At 38.3% G+C, this 15,361-nt stretch overlaps 1 protein-coding gene across 1 annotated transcript; it reads right to left on the bottom strand.

Moving 5' to 3' along the window:
• Positions 1-221: 221 nt before the first annotated feature.
• On the bottom strand, positions 222-7,007 carry eva1bb (eva-1 homolog Bb (C. elegans)). Its single transcript, XM_034200747.1, has 3 exons — positions 6,607-7,007; positions 2,460-2,588; positions 222-1,577 (listed from the first exon to the last, which is right to left on the bottom strand). The coding sequence occupies exons 2-3, from the start codon at positions 2,524-2,526 to the stop codon at positions 1,156-1,158; spliced, it is 489 nt and encodes a 162-aa protein (XP_034056638.1). The 5' UTR covers positions 2,527-2,588; positions 6,607-7,007; the 3' UTR covers positions 222-1,155.
• Between the last annotated feature and the right edge of the window lie 8,354 nt (positions 7,008-15,361).

Below are 15,361 nucleotides of genomic sequence, written 5' to 3'. Positions count from 1 at the left end.
CAAATTGCTAAAATGTTTATTATTGAAAAATAGTCTTAAGTGATTCATTATTTAAGTTATTATCTTTGATTTAAGTCAATCTTTGTAGGTTTTTGGATTGTAAGTCAGGCTAATCAAACTATTTAAGAATTAAAAATGTATTTTGGATTTATCAAAAACAATTGGCACATCAATTAGTACAGACAAAAAAACATATTCAATTTACTAGGAGACAAAACCAATAATCTTGAGTGTTTACTTTTTCTTACAATTGCCAGAAAGAAATTGAATGTATGATTGACTTTCAAATAATCACAGATGGACATTGCTACATCTATTGATACATATATGTGCTTTTGTTGATTGTAAAAGTGGTTCAACTTTTAATTATTCACATTGCAAAGACATGGTAGAATACAGATGAAGCCAAATATGCTGCAAACTAAATCTGTTGTCACAGGCGATATAATACAAAATATATTGAGAAAATATGTTTTCAATATTAAATTACAGAATGAGACTTATAATAATCACGTGAATAAAAAGAGACAATATATAACCCTTTTTAAAATAGTGAAGTAATTCAGCTTTTGCGATGAAACTCAGCTCAACATTATATCACCTTATTTGATAAATCAATTGATTGGAATTGTTATTTTATTCCAGCAGTTTTTTAATTAAAGAAAAGTCCTTATTTTTTCAAAAAGGCCATAGATGAAATTACATTTAAATAAAGTATTGTATTTTGAATGACATCATGACTTTAGTGCATTTATTTACTTTATTTATTCATATGATTATTTCATTTTTTCTTTTATTGTTGTTGTCCTTTTTTATTTTTTAACTTGTAGTTGTAATGTAACTTGAAATTGTTTCACTTAAGCAGAATACAATAGTCCTGTCTCTGTATCTTAGTACGTTTTATCAATATTTACATTTGTGGTTCACATTAGAAGTTCAGTTCAAAATATTGACTCTTGCGACAAGATATCAATTTGTTGTCAATGAATAGGAGTGTTCCACCAATAATGACCCTGCGGAGGGAAAATATAAGGTTCACCACCCCTACCATTTTACACAGTCTCTTATTTTCATTTTGAACATGGCCCACCACACAGATCCAAAAGTCTCTTCTGCCTTCTGCAGTCAGGGAGCATATCACAGTCAAAGTGTGTGTTAGTGGTAGTGCACCCGTCCGATGGTCCCCGTCCCCGTGACCAGGATGTCCGGCTGTCCGTTCCTCCAGATCTCCCTGACGATTCGCTCCCTCTCCTCCAGACGGCGCGCCTTCTCCAGCTCCTCGGCGGACGCAAACACGTTGACGCTCCTCAGAGTCCCGTTAGAGCTGCCGTCACCCAGGGTCACTTTAGGGATCTGCGTCGCCTCCTCATCTTCCTCATCAAGGCCCCCCTCCTCATCCTCCTCGTCCTCATCTTCCTCCGCGCTGGAGTCCTTCAGCATCCTCCTCTCTGGGGAGGGGGGAGCCCTGCGGTGGCGACGGGTCCTGCAGGCGATGGCGGACACCAGGAGGCACAGCGCCATGAGGAGGCCCAGACACACGCCCATCATGAAGTACAGGGCGAAGCTCTCCGGATTGGCTGTGAGAGAAGAGAGGAACACAAGAGCATTTATTAAAGGTCCCCTATTATACTGTTTTTCATCAATATATTATAGCTCTCAGATATATACAAACATGCCTCTGAAGTGTTTGGCTCCAAACACCAAACAGATCATTGCAGTATCCCATAATCCCCTCTGTTTCAGCCCTGTTTCAAAAGTGCTGATTCTCTGTCCGTTACTTTAGATGAAAATAAGGAGCCCCTCCCCACGCCCCTCTGAGAGATATTTGGTTAAAAAGAACACAAAGGTGCTCTAGGAGGAGATTCAGGTGATAATCGTTATGACATCATAAAGTGGCCAAAATCTAATCAGCTCATTTTCAGAGAGGTTTTTATATAAATGGATCAGGACAAAAAGAGAGGGGGTCTTTGTTCCTGAAACTTTCAGAATCTCTTTACACAGTGGGGACACGTGTTGATGTAGAAAATAAATGAAAAGTGGATTTTGCACAATAGGTGACCTTTAAAGTAGTGAGCCCCAACATTATAATCACAAAGATCTCGATTTTGATCTCTTTGCCGCCTGGTGATACTGTAGGTGTGTTTGGTGTTATGCAAATTGAATACTTTTACATGCACAAAATCATGTTTTTGCCCTTTTTCCAAAAATACAAATATAAGCTGTTCACATTGTTAATAACAGTGTATTCTAGAAATATTCCCGATTACAAGCAGCCATTTCCACTTCCGTTTTCCAACTGCATCAAAAAGGTCATAGAAATATTGGAAACTATATTCTAAAAATACTGGCACAATTACGTTATTTTTTCCTGTATATTTCAAATGACCCCAAAGATTCATGCTATGATACATTGATTGAGCCTCGAACCCTGGGTTGAGAACCACAGGGACATGTTTTACCTTTGATGTGAGCGTAGGTGGCCATGCTGTTGCTGAGCAGCTCCATGTCTTTCTTAATGGGCTCCATCCTGCTTCACAGAGGCTTCAAATCTTCATCAGGACTTCCTGTTACACACTGAACTCCAACACCTACCACAGACCACAGGAAAAGGAGACAGTGAGTATTATCACATTATAAAATGATGTCGCTTTTAAACCCATTAAGGAAGCCTGAGCTCATTTAAAGGCTTTCCCCTCTCATTACCTCTGTGATCTACAGCAGAGGTCAGAGGTCAGCAGAGAGGACATTGTGTTCCTCGTAAGTGTTTTACACTCAGCCTGCGGTGAGCACAGAAACATGAGGCCCTCTGTGTCTGATGGGGATGTTTATATTTATGACATCAGTGCCTGAGGAGGCTCTTTTCCTGAGTCGAGCACATGTTTTTTTTGTCCTTTTTTTCCCACAGAAAACAAGTCACATGACTTGGATACTCCCAGCTATTAACAATATGTTATCACAAAAACAACATGTGATTGTTCTGGTTTATTTTGCATTTATTCTGATATGTCTTGTCTCTTTTTCTAATGATGCTGAGGCACTTTTAATGAATTCTATCTCCAAAGTATCTATAATTATGGAGTGGATGATCAAATACAGTATCCAAAAGTAGTACAAAACTCAATGTTTCATACTTTCAAGAAGGCTTTTGGAGAGTACATACAAATCAACTTGTATACAAATATGCTTATTTTGTTGTGTTCCACTATTTTCCAACAATGCAATGCAAAAAGGAAGCAGAGGGGCTGCCCACAGCTGCACACAATTAAAACGAATTGTGGATGGTGGTGAAACAGCCCAAAGGACATCTAAGAAAACAAAGAAAATATGTAAAATAAATCTCAATGTCTATTTGTGAGATTTAAATAGTAGTGGCATTTTAAACTCACAGTTAGATACGTATTGTCTGTTTCCTGTTGGCATTTAAAGGCTAAGTATGTTGATGTATTGTATGCCTACACCACCAGCAAGAACCATCATGATGACAATGCTTTCAGTTGATTGTATGGAGGTGTAATATTTACTAGGTCAAACATCTGAGTTAAACTTGTTAGCATGTTAGCATGCTATACACTAGCAGCTATACCTACTGGACCTATTGCAAGTATGGTGTCTTCACACAGGTGTGTAGGTTATGACAGAATGTGCCTTCAGACATGCAAAATGCTCCACCAGCTCTCCTACCAAAGAGCAAGACACAAAGTCTGTATAGTTGGTAAGGCGCTTCATGCTATTATGTCTTTATTATGTCTTTTTTTGTTCATTTTTAGTTGTTGAGTTGCATTGTAGTAATTTTCATTGTCTTTTTAGTAATGAAATGTCTCCTTATGTTGCTTTGTAATTGTTTAAAAATATCTTTGCAATAATTTTGAGTGACTTTGGAAGAATGTTTTGTCTCATTGTAGTTTACTTTTTTCTCTTTGTGGTACAGTTGTTTTTATTGTTATGGTTGTTTTCATTGTCTTTGTTGGAATTTTGAGTTTTTCCGTAGTAACTTTGAGTTTCTTTGTTATCAGTTGAGTCTCTTCCTGGTTTCTGTGTGTCTTTTTGAGTGACATTTTGTCAGTGAAGGCCCAATCTCTCCTTGGCTACAGGAAATGTAGGGTAGTTGTCTCCATTAACCTAACCCTAACCCTATTGACCATAGCTAACACCTGTTGCATTTTATTGTTGTTAAAATCCAAAATGTTAATAGGATTCCAAGTTTCCTAACTTTAAATGCCCTAATACTAAAGTCTCCTACTTGTAAAAAAATAATGTATCTAACAGAAAGTGCATTAACTGCAATTTAAATTATAGTAAAAACAGTTAAAAAAATACTCAAATGTTTTTTCTTTCTTTTCCTTTTCAATCATTTGAGAGGGATAGACACTGAGATTTATTTGAGGTTAAATGTCACAGATGGTCCCACAGAACGTAAAGATTGATGTAAACATGATGACTGATATTCCCACCCCCTCACATTCCCTGTCATTAAAACAACAATGTGCGTGGGAGCCGAATGTTTTTCTTTCTGGTGCTTTCTCTCTGGGGAGAAAACAAAATCATGCCCTGCTGCAATCGCTGCCACTCGGGGGGCTCTCCCGCCCTGATCTTTATCCCGGTGACTCTTGGCAGGCCCTGCGCACTCTCAAAGGCTTTCTTTTGAATTTTTTTAAGGAGTGCAATTACATCCGTGGTCTCTATGTTGGCCGCTAACTCATGGGAACCGGTGGGTCTCAACCAGCGCTGCCCTCTGTTTGCCATTTAACTCCCAGACAGAAGAAGCATGACTCCATCTGCACCCTCAATTTGTGGCCCCCAGACCTTAACAACTTAAGTGGGCAATTCAGTTTCCGCTTGTGCAAAGTCAAACATTGTTTTCTGGCCTTTACACCCAGCACTTCTACATGCCCACCGACCAGACTGTTGATCAAACATTTGTCACACTGCAGATATAATCTTCTCATCAAGTCCGATTTTCTGTAATTTGAGTCTTTACAGGAGTTAGCACACTGTTAGCTTAGCTCGCTTAGTTTAAGCATAACTTCGGGAAAACAACTATCTTTACAAAATAAATTAAACCACCTGCGAGCTCACCGACTAAACTTTCTATCTTGTTTGTTTATTTTGACAGTTAAGGAGTGATGTGCCCAAATATGTCGTGCCAGGCAATGGACCAACATATCAGCAAAAAGTGAATCAGCAAAATGGTGTCTTTACTCTTTGGTTTGTACTGATTAAGCAAACAAGATAAAGGGATGTTAATCAGTGATCTTTAGGAGGTTTGTGTTGCCTTTGGAAGGAGCCAGGCTAGCTTTACCCCCCTCTTTTGATTCTTTATGCTAAGCTAGGCTAACTAGCTACTGGCTGTAGACTTAGATCTCGAAATGGTATTGATTTCCCATCTTAATCTCGCTAGGAAAAGTGGAACAGTCTGCTAGTGGCGAAGGAATATTCATATTTAAATCTGAATCACCTGGTCTGGTTCTAAAATTAAGTTTTGATTTTCTTGATTTTAGTGCATAGACTTGGATGTATTTTAAGCGCCAACTCTCTTTTCTGGAAACAACAAGTTGATTTATTTTGGAAAGAGTCTGGGAGGCTGTGGCGCAGTGGTTTGGTACGTTGGTGTTGGGATCAGGGGAGCACAGGTTCAAACCCCACTGCAGTCAGCATGTTGTTGTGTCCCTGGGCAAGACCTCTATGGGCAAGACACTTCACCCCAAATTGCTCCTGTGGGGTTTTGTATTGAGTATGTAAGACGCTTTGGATAAAAGCGTCGAACAAAGTAACATAATAATGTAATGTAATCTGACTGCACCTGTAGATTATGTTCCTCTTGTTTTAAGAAAACAGATTATTATTTCAAAAAAAGATTAGTATGTCCTCGTATGTCAAACTCTTCTCTGTTGGCAAATGTACACTAAAATACATGTGTTTTTATACGGAGCTCCACAGAGCTTCCCTCACTGCGTGAAGAGGACAGTTTGTGGTGTAGTCTGCCCGAGCTTGAAGCACAAATACCAGAGGGAGACAAATGTCCATTTTACACAGCAGCCGCAGTCTCGGGCAGACAGATTTAACACCTAAGATTTCCAGACAAGTCCAATAACTTCACATGCAAAGCCCGGCAGCTGAAGCTGTTTATGTAACCCTATAAAATGCACTCCCATTCAACCCTCCCACACTTCCTGCTTAGATAATCCTATTTAAGTCAAAAGATGAAATCTGAAACCATTGAATATGAGAATTATTGTTTTACAGTAGTCCACAAAGAGTCTACTGTCTCAGACAGTCAAGCATACATTCATTAGCACAGTAGAAAGTGAATGAAAGGGTCTTTAAAAAAGTATTTAAATGCATACAAAAGATGGGTTTTTTCTTCTTTGTAGATACTGGACCTATAAATGTTTTATGGTTTGTGGTATTGTAAAGAACATGGTGCAGGCCCTAATAATAAACGAGTGTGTTGCCTTGTTTATTGCCTGAAAGCAAAGTCACTGCAGTATATTTGGGAACTTTTTGAAAAATCTGAGACAGAATGAGCAATAATAATTGGATTTGTATATAGGCCAACATTTGAAGTATTTTAAGATTAAAAGATACACATCTGAAGTCATCACTCACCTTGGTCCTGGATGGAAGCTGTCTGCTCAACTTGAACACAAGATTCCAATGGAAAAATAAAGAACTTAGATCCAATGTTGACCTGGTGTGTCAGCCAACACGTAGATCATTTGGATGGAGCAGTGAGAGGCTGTTGGTCACTCAGTGACATAAACTGCTTCACAGGGAGCAGCCCTCCACTATGATCCACTCCCTGCCATCCTTTGGAGGAGGACCAGCCAGAAACACTCCTCACATGTGTTGAGAAGGAGGTGTTTCCTCTTTCTGAGAGATAAGTGAAACACAAGTATGTGCCAATGGCATCTGTCTGTAAAATAAAATCCACCAAAAGCAGATATACCACTCTATAGAGTCCTCACTTTTATAGAAAAAAACCTTTTTACTGGAGTTCTTCTGCCTCTGTGCAGATTTGAGCCACACTACTGACCAGAGGGAGGTGATCTTTCCTCTGCTGGCCACGAACGCACCACAGTGAGGTCTGTTCACTGTTAAACCAGGAGGGTGGGACAGGAAATAGCTGCAGGAATCGGCTGACATGGGCACAGGGCCGCGGTGCCTTCAGGGGTTTGTGGATTAATTGAGCTCTTTGTATTTTAATCTAAGCGTCAAGGGAGGGGGGAGAAAGACCTCAGCAGTGCAGTTTGTGTCTTTAACTGAGTTTACTAAGCAAACAGTGGAGCCAGCAGGTGCAGCTGCTGGAAAGTAATACAAGGGTAAAGTTAGATCTTTCTTATGTAGATGTCCAGTCAGTGTTAATGGTTCATTTTGGCAATATAAGCAACACATTCCTTTGTGCGTGGTTTACTGAAGCTGAGTACTTATGCTTGAGAAACCGGCAGTGCCTATGAACCAGGATGCATTGCATGAGCTTTTGACACCCAGAGGCCTCACCTCGACCGTATACTCTGGCTTGAATGACTGCGGCTGATTATCAGTCAGCCAAAACACGGTCAAATGTATCCATGTCTATTTTGTTATGCCATTTTTGCGTTTAGAAATGTGACTAGTTTGCAATACAAGCAAGAAGAATAAGTGTGGGACTAGAAATCCAGGAGGCAGTTTGCTCTTCCTCTTCCAACTATGTCTCTGTCATGTTGTATGAAAGCTCTGGATCCAAGATGAAAACAGATTTTGCAGCAGGAGACTCAACTGTCTCAGTCAGTATAGCACCCATTGAGGAATGTATTGCTTCAATTGACATCATTTACCACAGTGATTGGACATCCACATCAAAGGTTGGGAATGTTTCCTTTAAGTACATTTACTCCTGTACTGAACAAAGGCACCATTTTGAAAGGACCATTTCCATTTCATGCTAATGTTACAAAAAGAACTTGAAGTAGTGGAAGAAATACCCGTTTTTCTTGAGTAAAAGTAGCAGTGAAGAAATACTGTAACATGTAAAACCCGTAGTAACCCGGAGTATTTTTTCCTTGCTGTATTGGACATTTTACTTGAGTACTTCTTTGACCACCGTTGCAGTCAGTGACACTCGGCTGCGTCTTGTTAAAGAATTGTATGTGCGGTTGCGCCTCAGTAAAGTGCTACTCTGAGTTTAGTGAGTGTTGATGTGGCACTCGGTCGTGTTTTTAGCAGAGCAGTAAGCAGTCATTATGTGGGCTGCTGTCATTCACATGCTCCCAATGTCAGTTCTTAAAGCATTCAGGGAAAAATATGTCCCTAAAAACACACAGGGGACACAGCTAAAACAATGATCCAACCGCTGAAGGACATTCCTGTGTGTACATTTCTTAATATAATGTAGTATTTGCTTGCCAATCCCATCTATCTACAAGTGCAGGGTTATCTGCCCCAGCTGCCTGTGTTATGTCAGGCCTGTCCTCTTCCTGACAGTGTAGGAATAACATACCCCTTTGCAAATTCCTCAAATTCCCAAATGTGTGCATCGGGAGAACACTGGGACGGCAGTTTCCAAAGTGAAACACTCTCTTCCTTTCACTCCGCTCTGCACGTTTCCAGTGGCTGAACACAGAGTGGCATCCCGGCTCACAGTGACAGCTCCCTGGTGCCGGCAGCAGAGATGTGTGTGAGGCGGAGGCTCTGGAAACATGCCTGCTTGTTTTTCCCTCTACCAGACTGGCATTGATGGTGACTAATGTTTTCCTGCATGGGGGCAGTTATTAAGTCTCTTCACAGACAGACAGATGGGCTCTGTGTGGCTCAGGAGCAAAACGCCAACAAGTGTTTACAGTTAGGTTTTCATTAACATCTAAAAACAGCAATACATCTACATCACACAATTAGCCAAATAGTTGTTTTTCTGCTCAAAACCACATTTTGTTCATGAACTAATGCAAAGATCCCTTCTCTTTACTATCAACACACAGCAAAACTAACTCACTATACAATTGTGGTGTAGAGATGTGAAACCCTATTTTACATGTATTCATGTTTTTTATTCAACTGTTTATTGAATGTTTTATTTTTGTGAATGTTTTTGTTAGTTTGATGTTTTTCAAAAAATGAAAGGAGGTCTGTTGTTCAGTCATATTTATTATATTTTCATCAACTGGATTTGATAGTTATGGAAGCCCATTTCCGCCACTTGAAAAAAATAAAATCCCCATGAAAAGTCATAATTATGAGATAAAAAAGTCGAAATTATGAGATAAAAAGTCATAATAATGAGATAAAAAAGTCGAAATTATGAGATAAAAAGTCATAATAATGAGATAAAAAGTCATAATTATGAGATAAAAAAGTCGAAATTATGAGATAAAAAGTCATAATAATGAGATAAAAAGTCTTAATTATGAGATAAGAAAGTCGAAATAATGAGATAAAAAGTCATAATTATGAGATAAAAAGAGACACTTTGTCACAACAGACAAACTAGCAGCTCTTTGGCTCGAATTCTCCTATTTATCTTGATACGGAAATGGATTGTGAGTACATTGAGGACTACTTTAAACGTGGATTTACAACAGATGAAATACTTAATTTGCTTGCTGATTCACATGGAGTTGTACTAAGCAAACGCACCCTTGAAAGGATTTTAAGCAAGAAGCAGCTCTGGCGTCGAAAGAATAAAACCGATGTGGCTGAGGTGGCAACCTTCATTGAACAGCAACTGGAAACATCTGGTCAGTGTCATGGTTACAGATGGATGCACCAAAAATGTTGGTTACATGGAATTGTGACTGACAGAGAAACAGTGCGAATACTGCTACAGTTATTGGATGGTTAAGGTGTTGATCTGAGGTCAAGAAACAGACTGCGAAGGCGCATCTACCACAGCTGTGGTCCAAACTATGTATGGCACATTGATGGTTACGACAAGCTTAAGCCATTTGGAATTGCAATCAGTGGATGCATTGACGGGTTTTCCAGAAAGATGATATGGCTTGAAGCTTACAAAACAAACAAAGACCCGAAGATCATCGCTGGCTACTTTATTGATGCTGTTATCAATGCTGGTGGGTGCCCTGCCAGACTCAGACTTGATTTAGGAACAGAAAATGGCCATATGGCTGAAATGCAGCAGTTTTTGCATTTTTCTGAGAACCAAGCTGAAACAGACAATGTAACCTTTGGTCCAAGCACTGGAAACCAACGTATTGAACAATGGTGGCTGACCTTGCGAAGTGAGTGTGTCCAGTTTTGGATGGACCTTTTTGACAAACTGAGTGTAGATGGCTACTTCTCAGACAACTTCTTGGACAAGTCCTTGATCCAGTTCTGCTTTCTACAAATAATACAGGTACTTGTCACATTATGAAATAAATAAATGTTGAATGTGGTGAATATTTTTAAAGAGCCACAAATGACCATGTGTAAAATAGAAATTGCCTGTTTTCCGTGGAGAGAGTGAATAATAAGTTATTGTTTCTGGCTAACAAAAATATGTGGGTATTCAGAGTAGCTGTGTCAAATAAGTAGGGTTTATTTTCGGGTTTATCCACCACATTTTTATAGCTGTTAAGATATAACATTAGTTGCACTGCTGCAATTTACATTTTACAGTTATTAATATGATTGTGCCAACCTACCATAGTACACTAGAAGACACATCTCACAAATATAACAAACCATGGGTCAGGAGTATACTTGACTAAGGCAGTAATCACCACTGCCCAGTATTTTTATACATTCTATTTGACTGAATATTATTTGCCTCCGAGGAAGAACTTAATGAGGTTGTATTGACTTGGAACAATCACAGAGTCCGTCAAGTCCATAACTCACGATCACCCCATGGACGTCCCTCCATATTGCATGCAGTCCCTCATCTGTATGGAGGCAGAGATTGTTTGCACCACGTGGACCTGGAGAAAGTTCAAGTCTGTCTTGATGAGTGTGTGTTCAAGGACTTCCCATGTGATGAAGATGTGTTCCATATCTGTGTGGATCTAATGTCAGAGTATAATCTGAAATTAACAAATGATGTGTTTGAAACTGTTAACCTGTATATCACACTCAGACAACTGATGAACAATGAACTGGATCATTAACTTTCCTGGGGCAGTGTCACAATTTATATTTCAGAAATGTGTATTTGTTTCCTGTTTCATTCCAGAACAAATTGAAATATATATACTGATTGCAATTATCAGAATTATGATATACTTTAACCTGTGATGAATGAAAATATAATTGTAGCTGTTTGAGACACGTCAAATATGTACCAAATATTCTCAGTACATATATTTGTATGTACACACAAACAAAGTCATGTGTTGCCCTTAGATTGACTATGTGTAAAAACAGGATACAAATGCAAAATACACACATGTATTAATATAATTATTTATTCAATTATTTAAACAGATAGCATACAAAATTGCTGTTTTCATTCATGCTCCATTTATCTGAATCCAACCAATCAGCTGGCAGACTTCAATAAACCTCTGAAATCAAAATTGCTGTTTTCATTTTGACTGCATTTTAATCTAACTTGCTACAGTATCAGCAGTACGAGAGGTGAATTATGTCCAATAACGTGTCACCACACTATAAACTATACTCCAAATTCTCCAACTAAGGAGGAAGGGGAGCATTATTTCATTTTATTAGATTTTATTGATCTTGTAATACTTAAAATAGGACTCTTGGTTAAGTGTGTGTGTGTGTGTGTGTGTGTGTGTGTGTGTGTGTGTGTGTGTGTGTGTGTGTGTGTGTGTGTGTGTGTGTGTGTGTGTGTGTGTGTGTGTGTGTGTGTGTGTGTGTGTGTGTGTGTGTGTGTGTGTGTGTGTGTGCATGCATGTGCATGGTGCGAGAGTGAGCGAGCGTTTTTATGTTTCTGGAAGTAAAACGAAGCAGCAGAAAATATAGGTCTGTGAAGAATTTGTGTAACAAGAAGAACTAAACAAATGCAACGGCCTCTCTCCAGTCATTTCGATATTATTGAACCTGAAGCTTGTTGCTTCGGCCCTGGGAGACCACAGAGTAATCCCCTGTTTCCTCGACTACGGTCTGGGAGCCGACAGGAAAGTTCAACACATGCATAATGAATGCTATCCATGCTATCTGACTGTACCACTTCGGTTTGGTGATGTTACTGAATAATCGCTATGGCATTAGCATTTCCCCCAGAATAGCAAACTGAAAAGCGATAAAGAACGACAGTGCAATGTACAATTAACGCATGACTTTTTAACCACTGCGTTACATGTACTGTAGGCTACTATAATTAGTGGTGTATGTACCGTAGCTGAGATAACATTTACGGGTTAGTTAGGCTAGCAGCAGCAGTATGCCTACACTATTGTCATTAGTGGCGTGAACGTTACCACAAAACTATAGGCATAGGCATATTATAGTTCATAACAGGTAATGTCAAAGCTATGAACTGCATTGTTGTAGTTTAGCTGCAATATAGGCTATATAACATCTAACATTTACAAAAGTCACCTTATTTAGGACTAGATGCCGTTTGCATGGTGGAGAGCAGCAAGGTGATGAAGGGACCTTTGAAGACAGCGCCACTGCAGCGCATGCGCACTTCTTATCTCATAATTATGACTTTTTATCTCATTATTTCGACTTTCTTATCTCATAATTATGACTTTTTATCTCATTATTATGACTTTTTATCTCATAATTTCGACTTTTTTATCTCATTATTATGACTTTTTATCTCATAATTTCGACTTTTTTATCTCATAATTATGACTTTTTATCTCATTATTATGACTTTTTATCTCATAATTTCAACTTTTTTATCTCATAATTATGACTTTTCATGGGGATTTTATTTTTTTCAAGTGGCGGAAATGGGCTTCCATAGATAGTCTCACCTGTGTGCATAGTAATTATGAAAACATTTACATTTAATTTTAATGAACGAGTCATGTGCTGAAACAGAGAAAACGTTGGCATGGGCAAATGAGTTAATCACAAACATCTTTATTCATTATTTCTGTCTGTGCTACGAAAATGTTCTTACTTTTTCAAAATAGTGTAAATAAAACCATTTGTGTCAGTTACAACCATAGACTGTATATATAAATGGACGTAGGGTCCGTGACGTCACCCATAGGATTCTGCAGAGTTGCCGTGAAGCCCTTAGTAGGTGGAGTCGGCCACAAACTGCTCGACAGTGACGCCAGAGTTCAACTCCCGCCTTCTCCAGCCTGCTCCAAATAAGGGCAAAGAGGCGGGACCTGCTGCCACCGAGCTGGAAGTTCCAGAGCTAGCTGAAGCTACCAAGCTAAGCTAACATGCTCCCCATCTGCACGCTGCCGTCGCATTTTACGTTTCTAAGGTAAGCGGACTTGAAACTATTCAGCAAAACTATAAATAATAATCTAAGTTATTGAGCTTTTAGCATAATACTTCAGAATCTTAAAACCCCTTAACGTTTGTATGCAATTGTGCTAAATTCAACACTGGAATCAAGCAAATATTAATATGTTTGCATGACATTAGTTATTTATATTTTGATATCACTTAACTATACGTTTAATACATTTAAGTCAAGCTAAGGTACATGTGATGGTAGCTAGTTAGCGCTCTTACCTGTGAGGCCTCCTCCAAACAGCATAATAACCAGACTATCATTAAAACTAAGTACCAGTTATAGATCCTTGACTTTAAACAAACAATTCAAAAGACAAAATGTATTTAAAGACCAATCTTTATTTGAATGTGCCTCTTAACCTGAGATATTAGTTATACAGTAATAGTATTGACAATCTAAAAAAACTGAGCAACTCAACAGTCAACTTTATGTTTCTTATTGTCTAAAGCATTTATTATTTTAATTTTCCCAATCTCATATTCAGTGTGGACGGATTGAGACAGCGTGGTGTCCAGAGAGCTACAGAGACTTCAGGGAGAAACCTCCGTGTGATGGACATCCAGTCTGTTGGTTTGGAGAGGACTGAGGGTCTTTCCTCTGCGAGGAGGACCAGGGCTGATGAAGGAGCCCATGCTGGGCAAAGCTGATACCAACTGCACAGGCCTAGTCGGTCACTTTATTTGACTAAATGTGTTTAATACATTTAATAGGTTTACACCTTCTGTCCATATGTGCTTTTTATTTAAAACATTTGATTAACTTTTGGTTCACATTTCAATAAATTGTATTTGTATTTGCACTCCTTTTGTCCATTATACTTACTGAAAATGTTAGATTACACATTCACATCTGACGAATGAAGATTGAAGATTGGCCCCATTTATTTGTGACGTTGCAAAACAAGGTACATGTTGTGAAGCTCATAAAGTGAGGCAAATAGAAATAATCAGCTGATGGAGTGTAGATGTGGAAATAGCTGCATTCGATCAGCTGACTGTTTTTACAATAAAAGTAGTTTCTTAGTGAATGTCCTGTACTGGTCTTAAAATCTCATAACATCAGCTTTTAATGTTCCTCTTGGATGTTCTTCTTGACCCTCAGAGAAGGAGAACATGTCGTGTCTTTCAGGCATGTCCTTTCCTAACAAAAATGACAGGAAACATAAAACATATTATTGCAGAACAAGTGTGTTATTTATGAAAGCGGTGTGTTTGTGTGTTTAGGGGCTGTAGATATAATTATTTTGTAATTGTAATGTTTTTTTTTATTTCAACAATGAGCTACAAAGACAATCAGATTATGAATGAACAGTATGAAGTTCATCAACATTGAAATATATGTTATTATCAAAATTAACTTAACTGTTATCAAAACGTAGTGCAACTGTAGAAGCTTGCTCTGTTGTCTCACTGAAAGAATCACTTTTACCACGTTTTTTTACAGACAATATTGAGAGATAAATAGTAGCAGTTCTCACTATGCGTTAAATATCTTTGCCTTCAATACATTAAATTAGAAAGATGACAAAGTCATATTGCTTGTTATCATCTAAATGTAACTTTTTGCATGGAAAAAACCCTCAACTTAACTGATGTGTAGGTGATCTAGTATTTAGTATTGTTTAATGGAATGTATATCAGTGTATTCAAGTCAATACTTCATTCATTTAAACCAATATCTTTCTTGATTCTTTGTACAGTATGAAAAAAGAGTCTTTGTACCTGAGCTGAAGTTCACTGCTGTGAGGAGTCCAGTTCTGTCTCACTCTCTGGTCCAGCCTGTCTGCATCACCTGGACACCTTAAACAAACAGATATATATATATATATATATATATATATATATATATATATATATATATATATATATATATATATATTAGGGCCGGGACTCGATTAAAAAAATTAATCTAATTAATTAGAGGCTTTGTAATTAATTAATCGAAATTAATCGCATTTTTAATCACATATAAATATTTGACCTGAGAACAGTGAGA

Source organism: Gymnodraco acuticeps, unplaced genomic scaffold (genome assembly GCF_902827175.1).
Source record: "Gymnodraco acuticeps unplaced genomic scaffold, fGymAcu1.1, whole genome shotgun sequence".
NCBI lineage: Eukaryota > Metazoa > Chordata > Actinopteri > Perciformes > Bathydraconidae > Gymnodraco > Gymnodraco acuticeps.
Note: the sequence above shows the minus strand (reverse complement) of the source record. Positions and strands in the feature narration are given on the sequence as shown.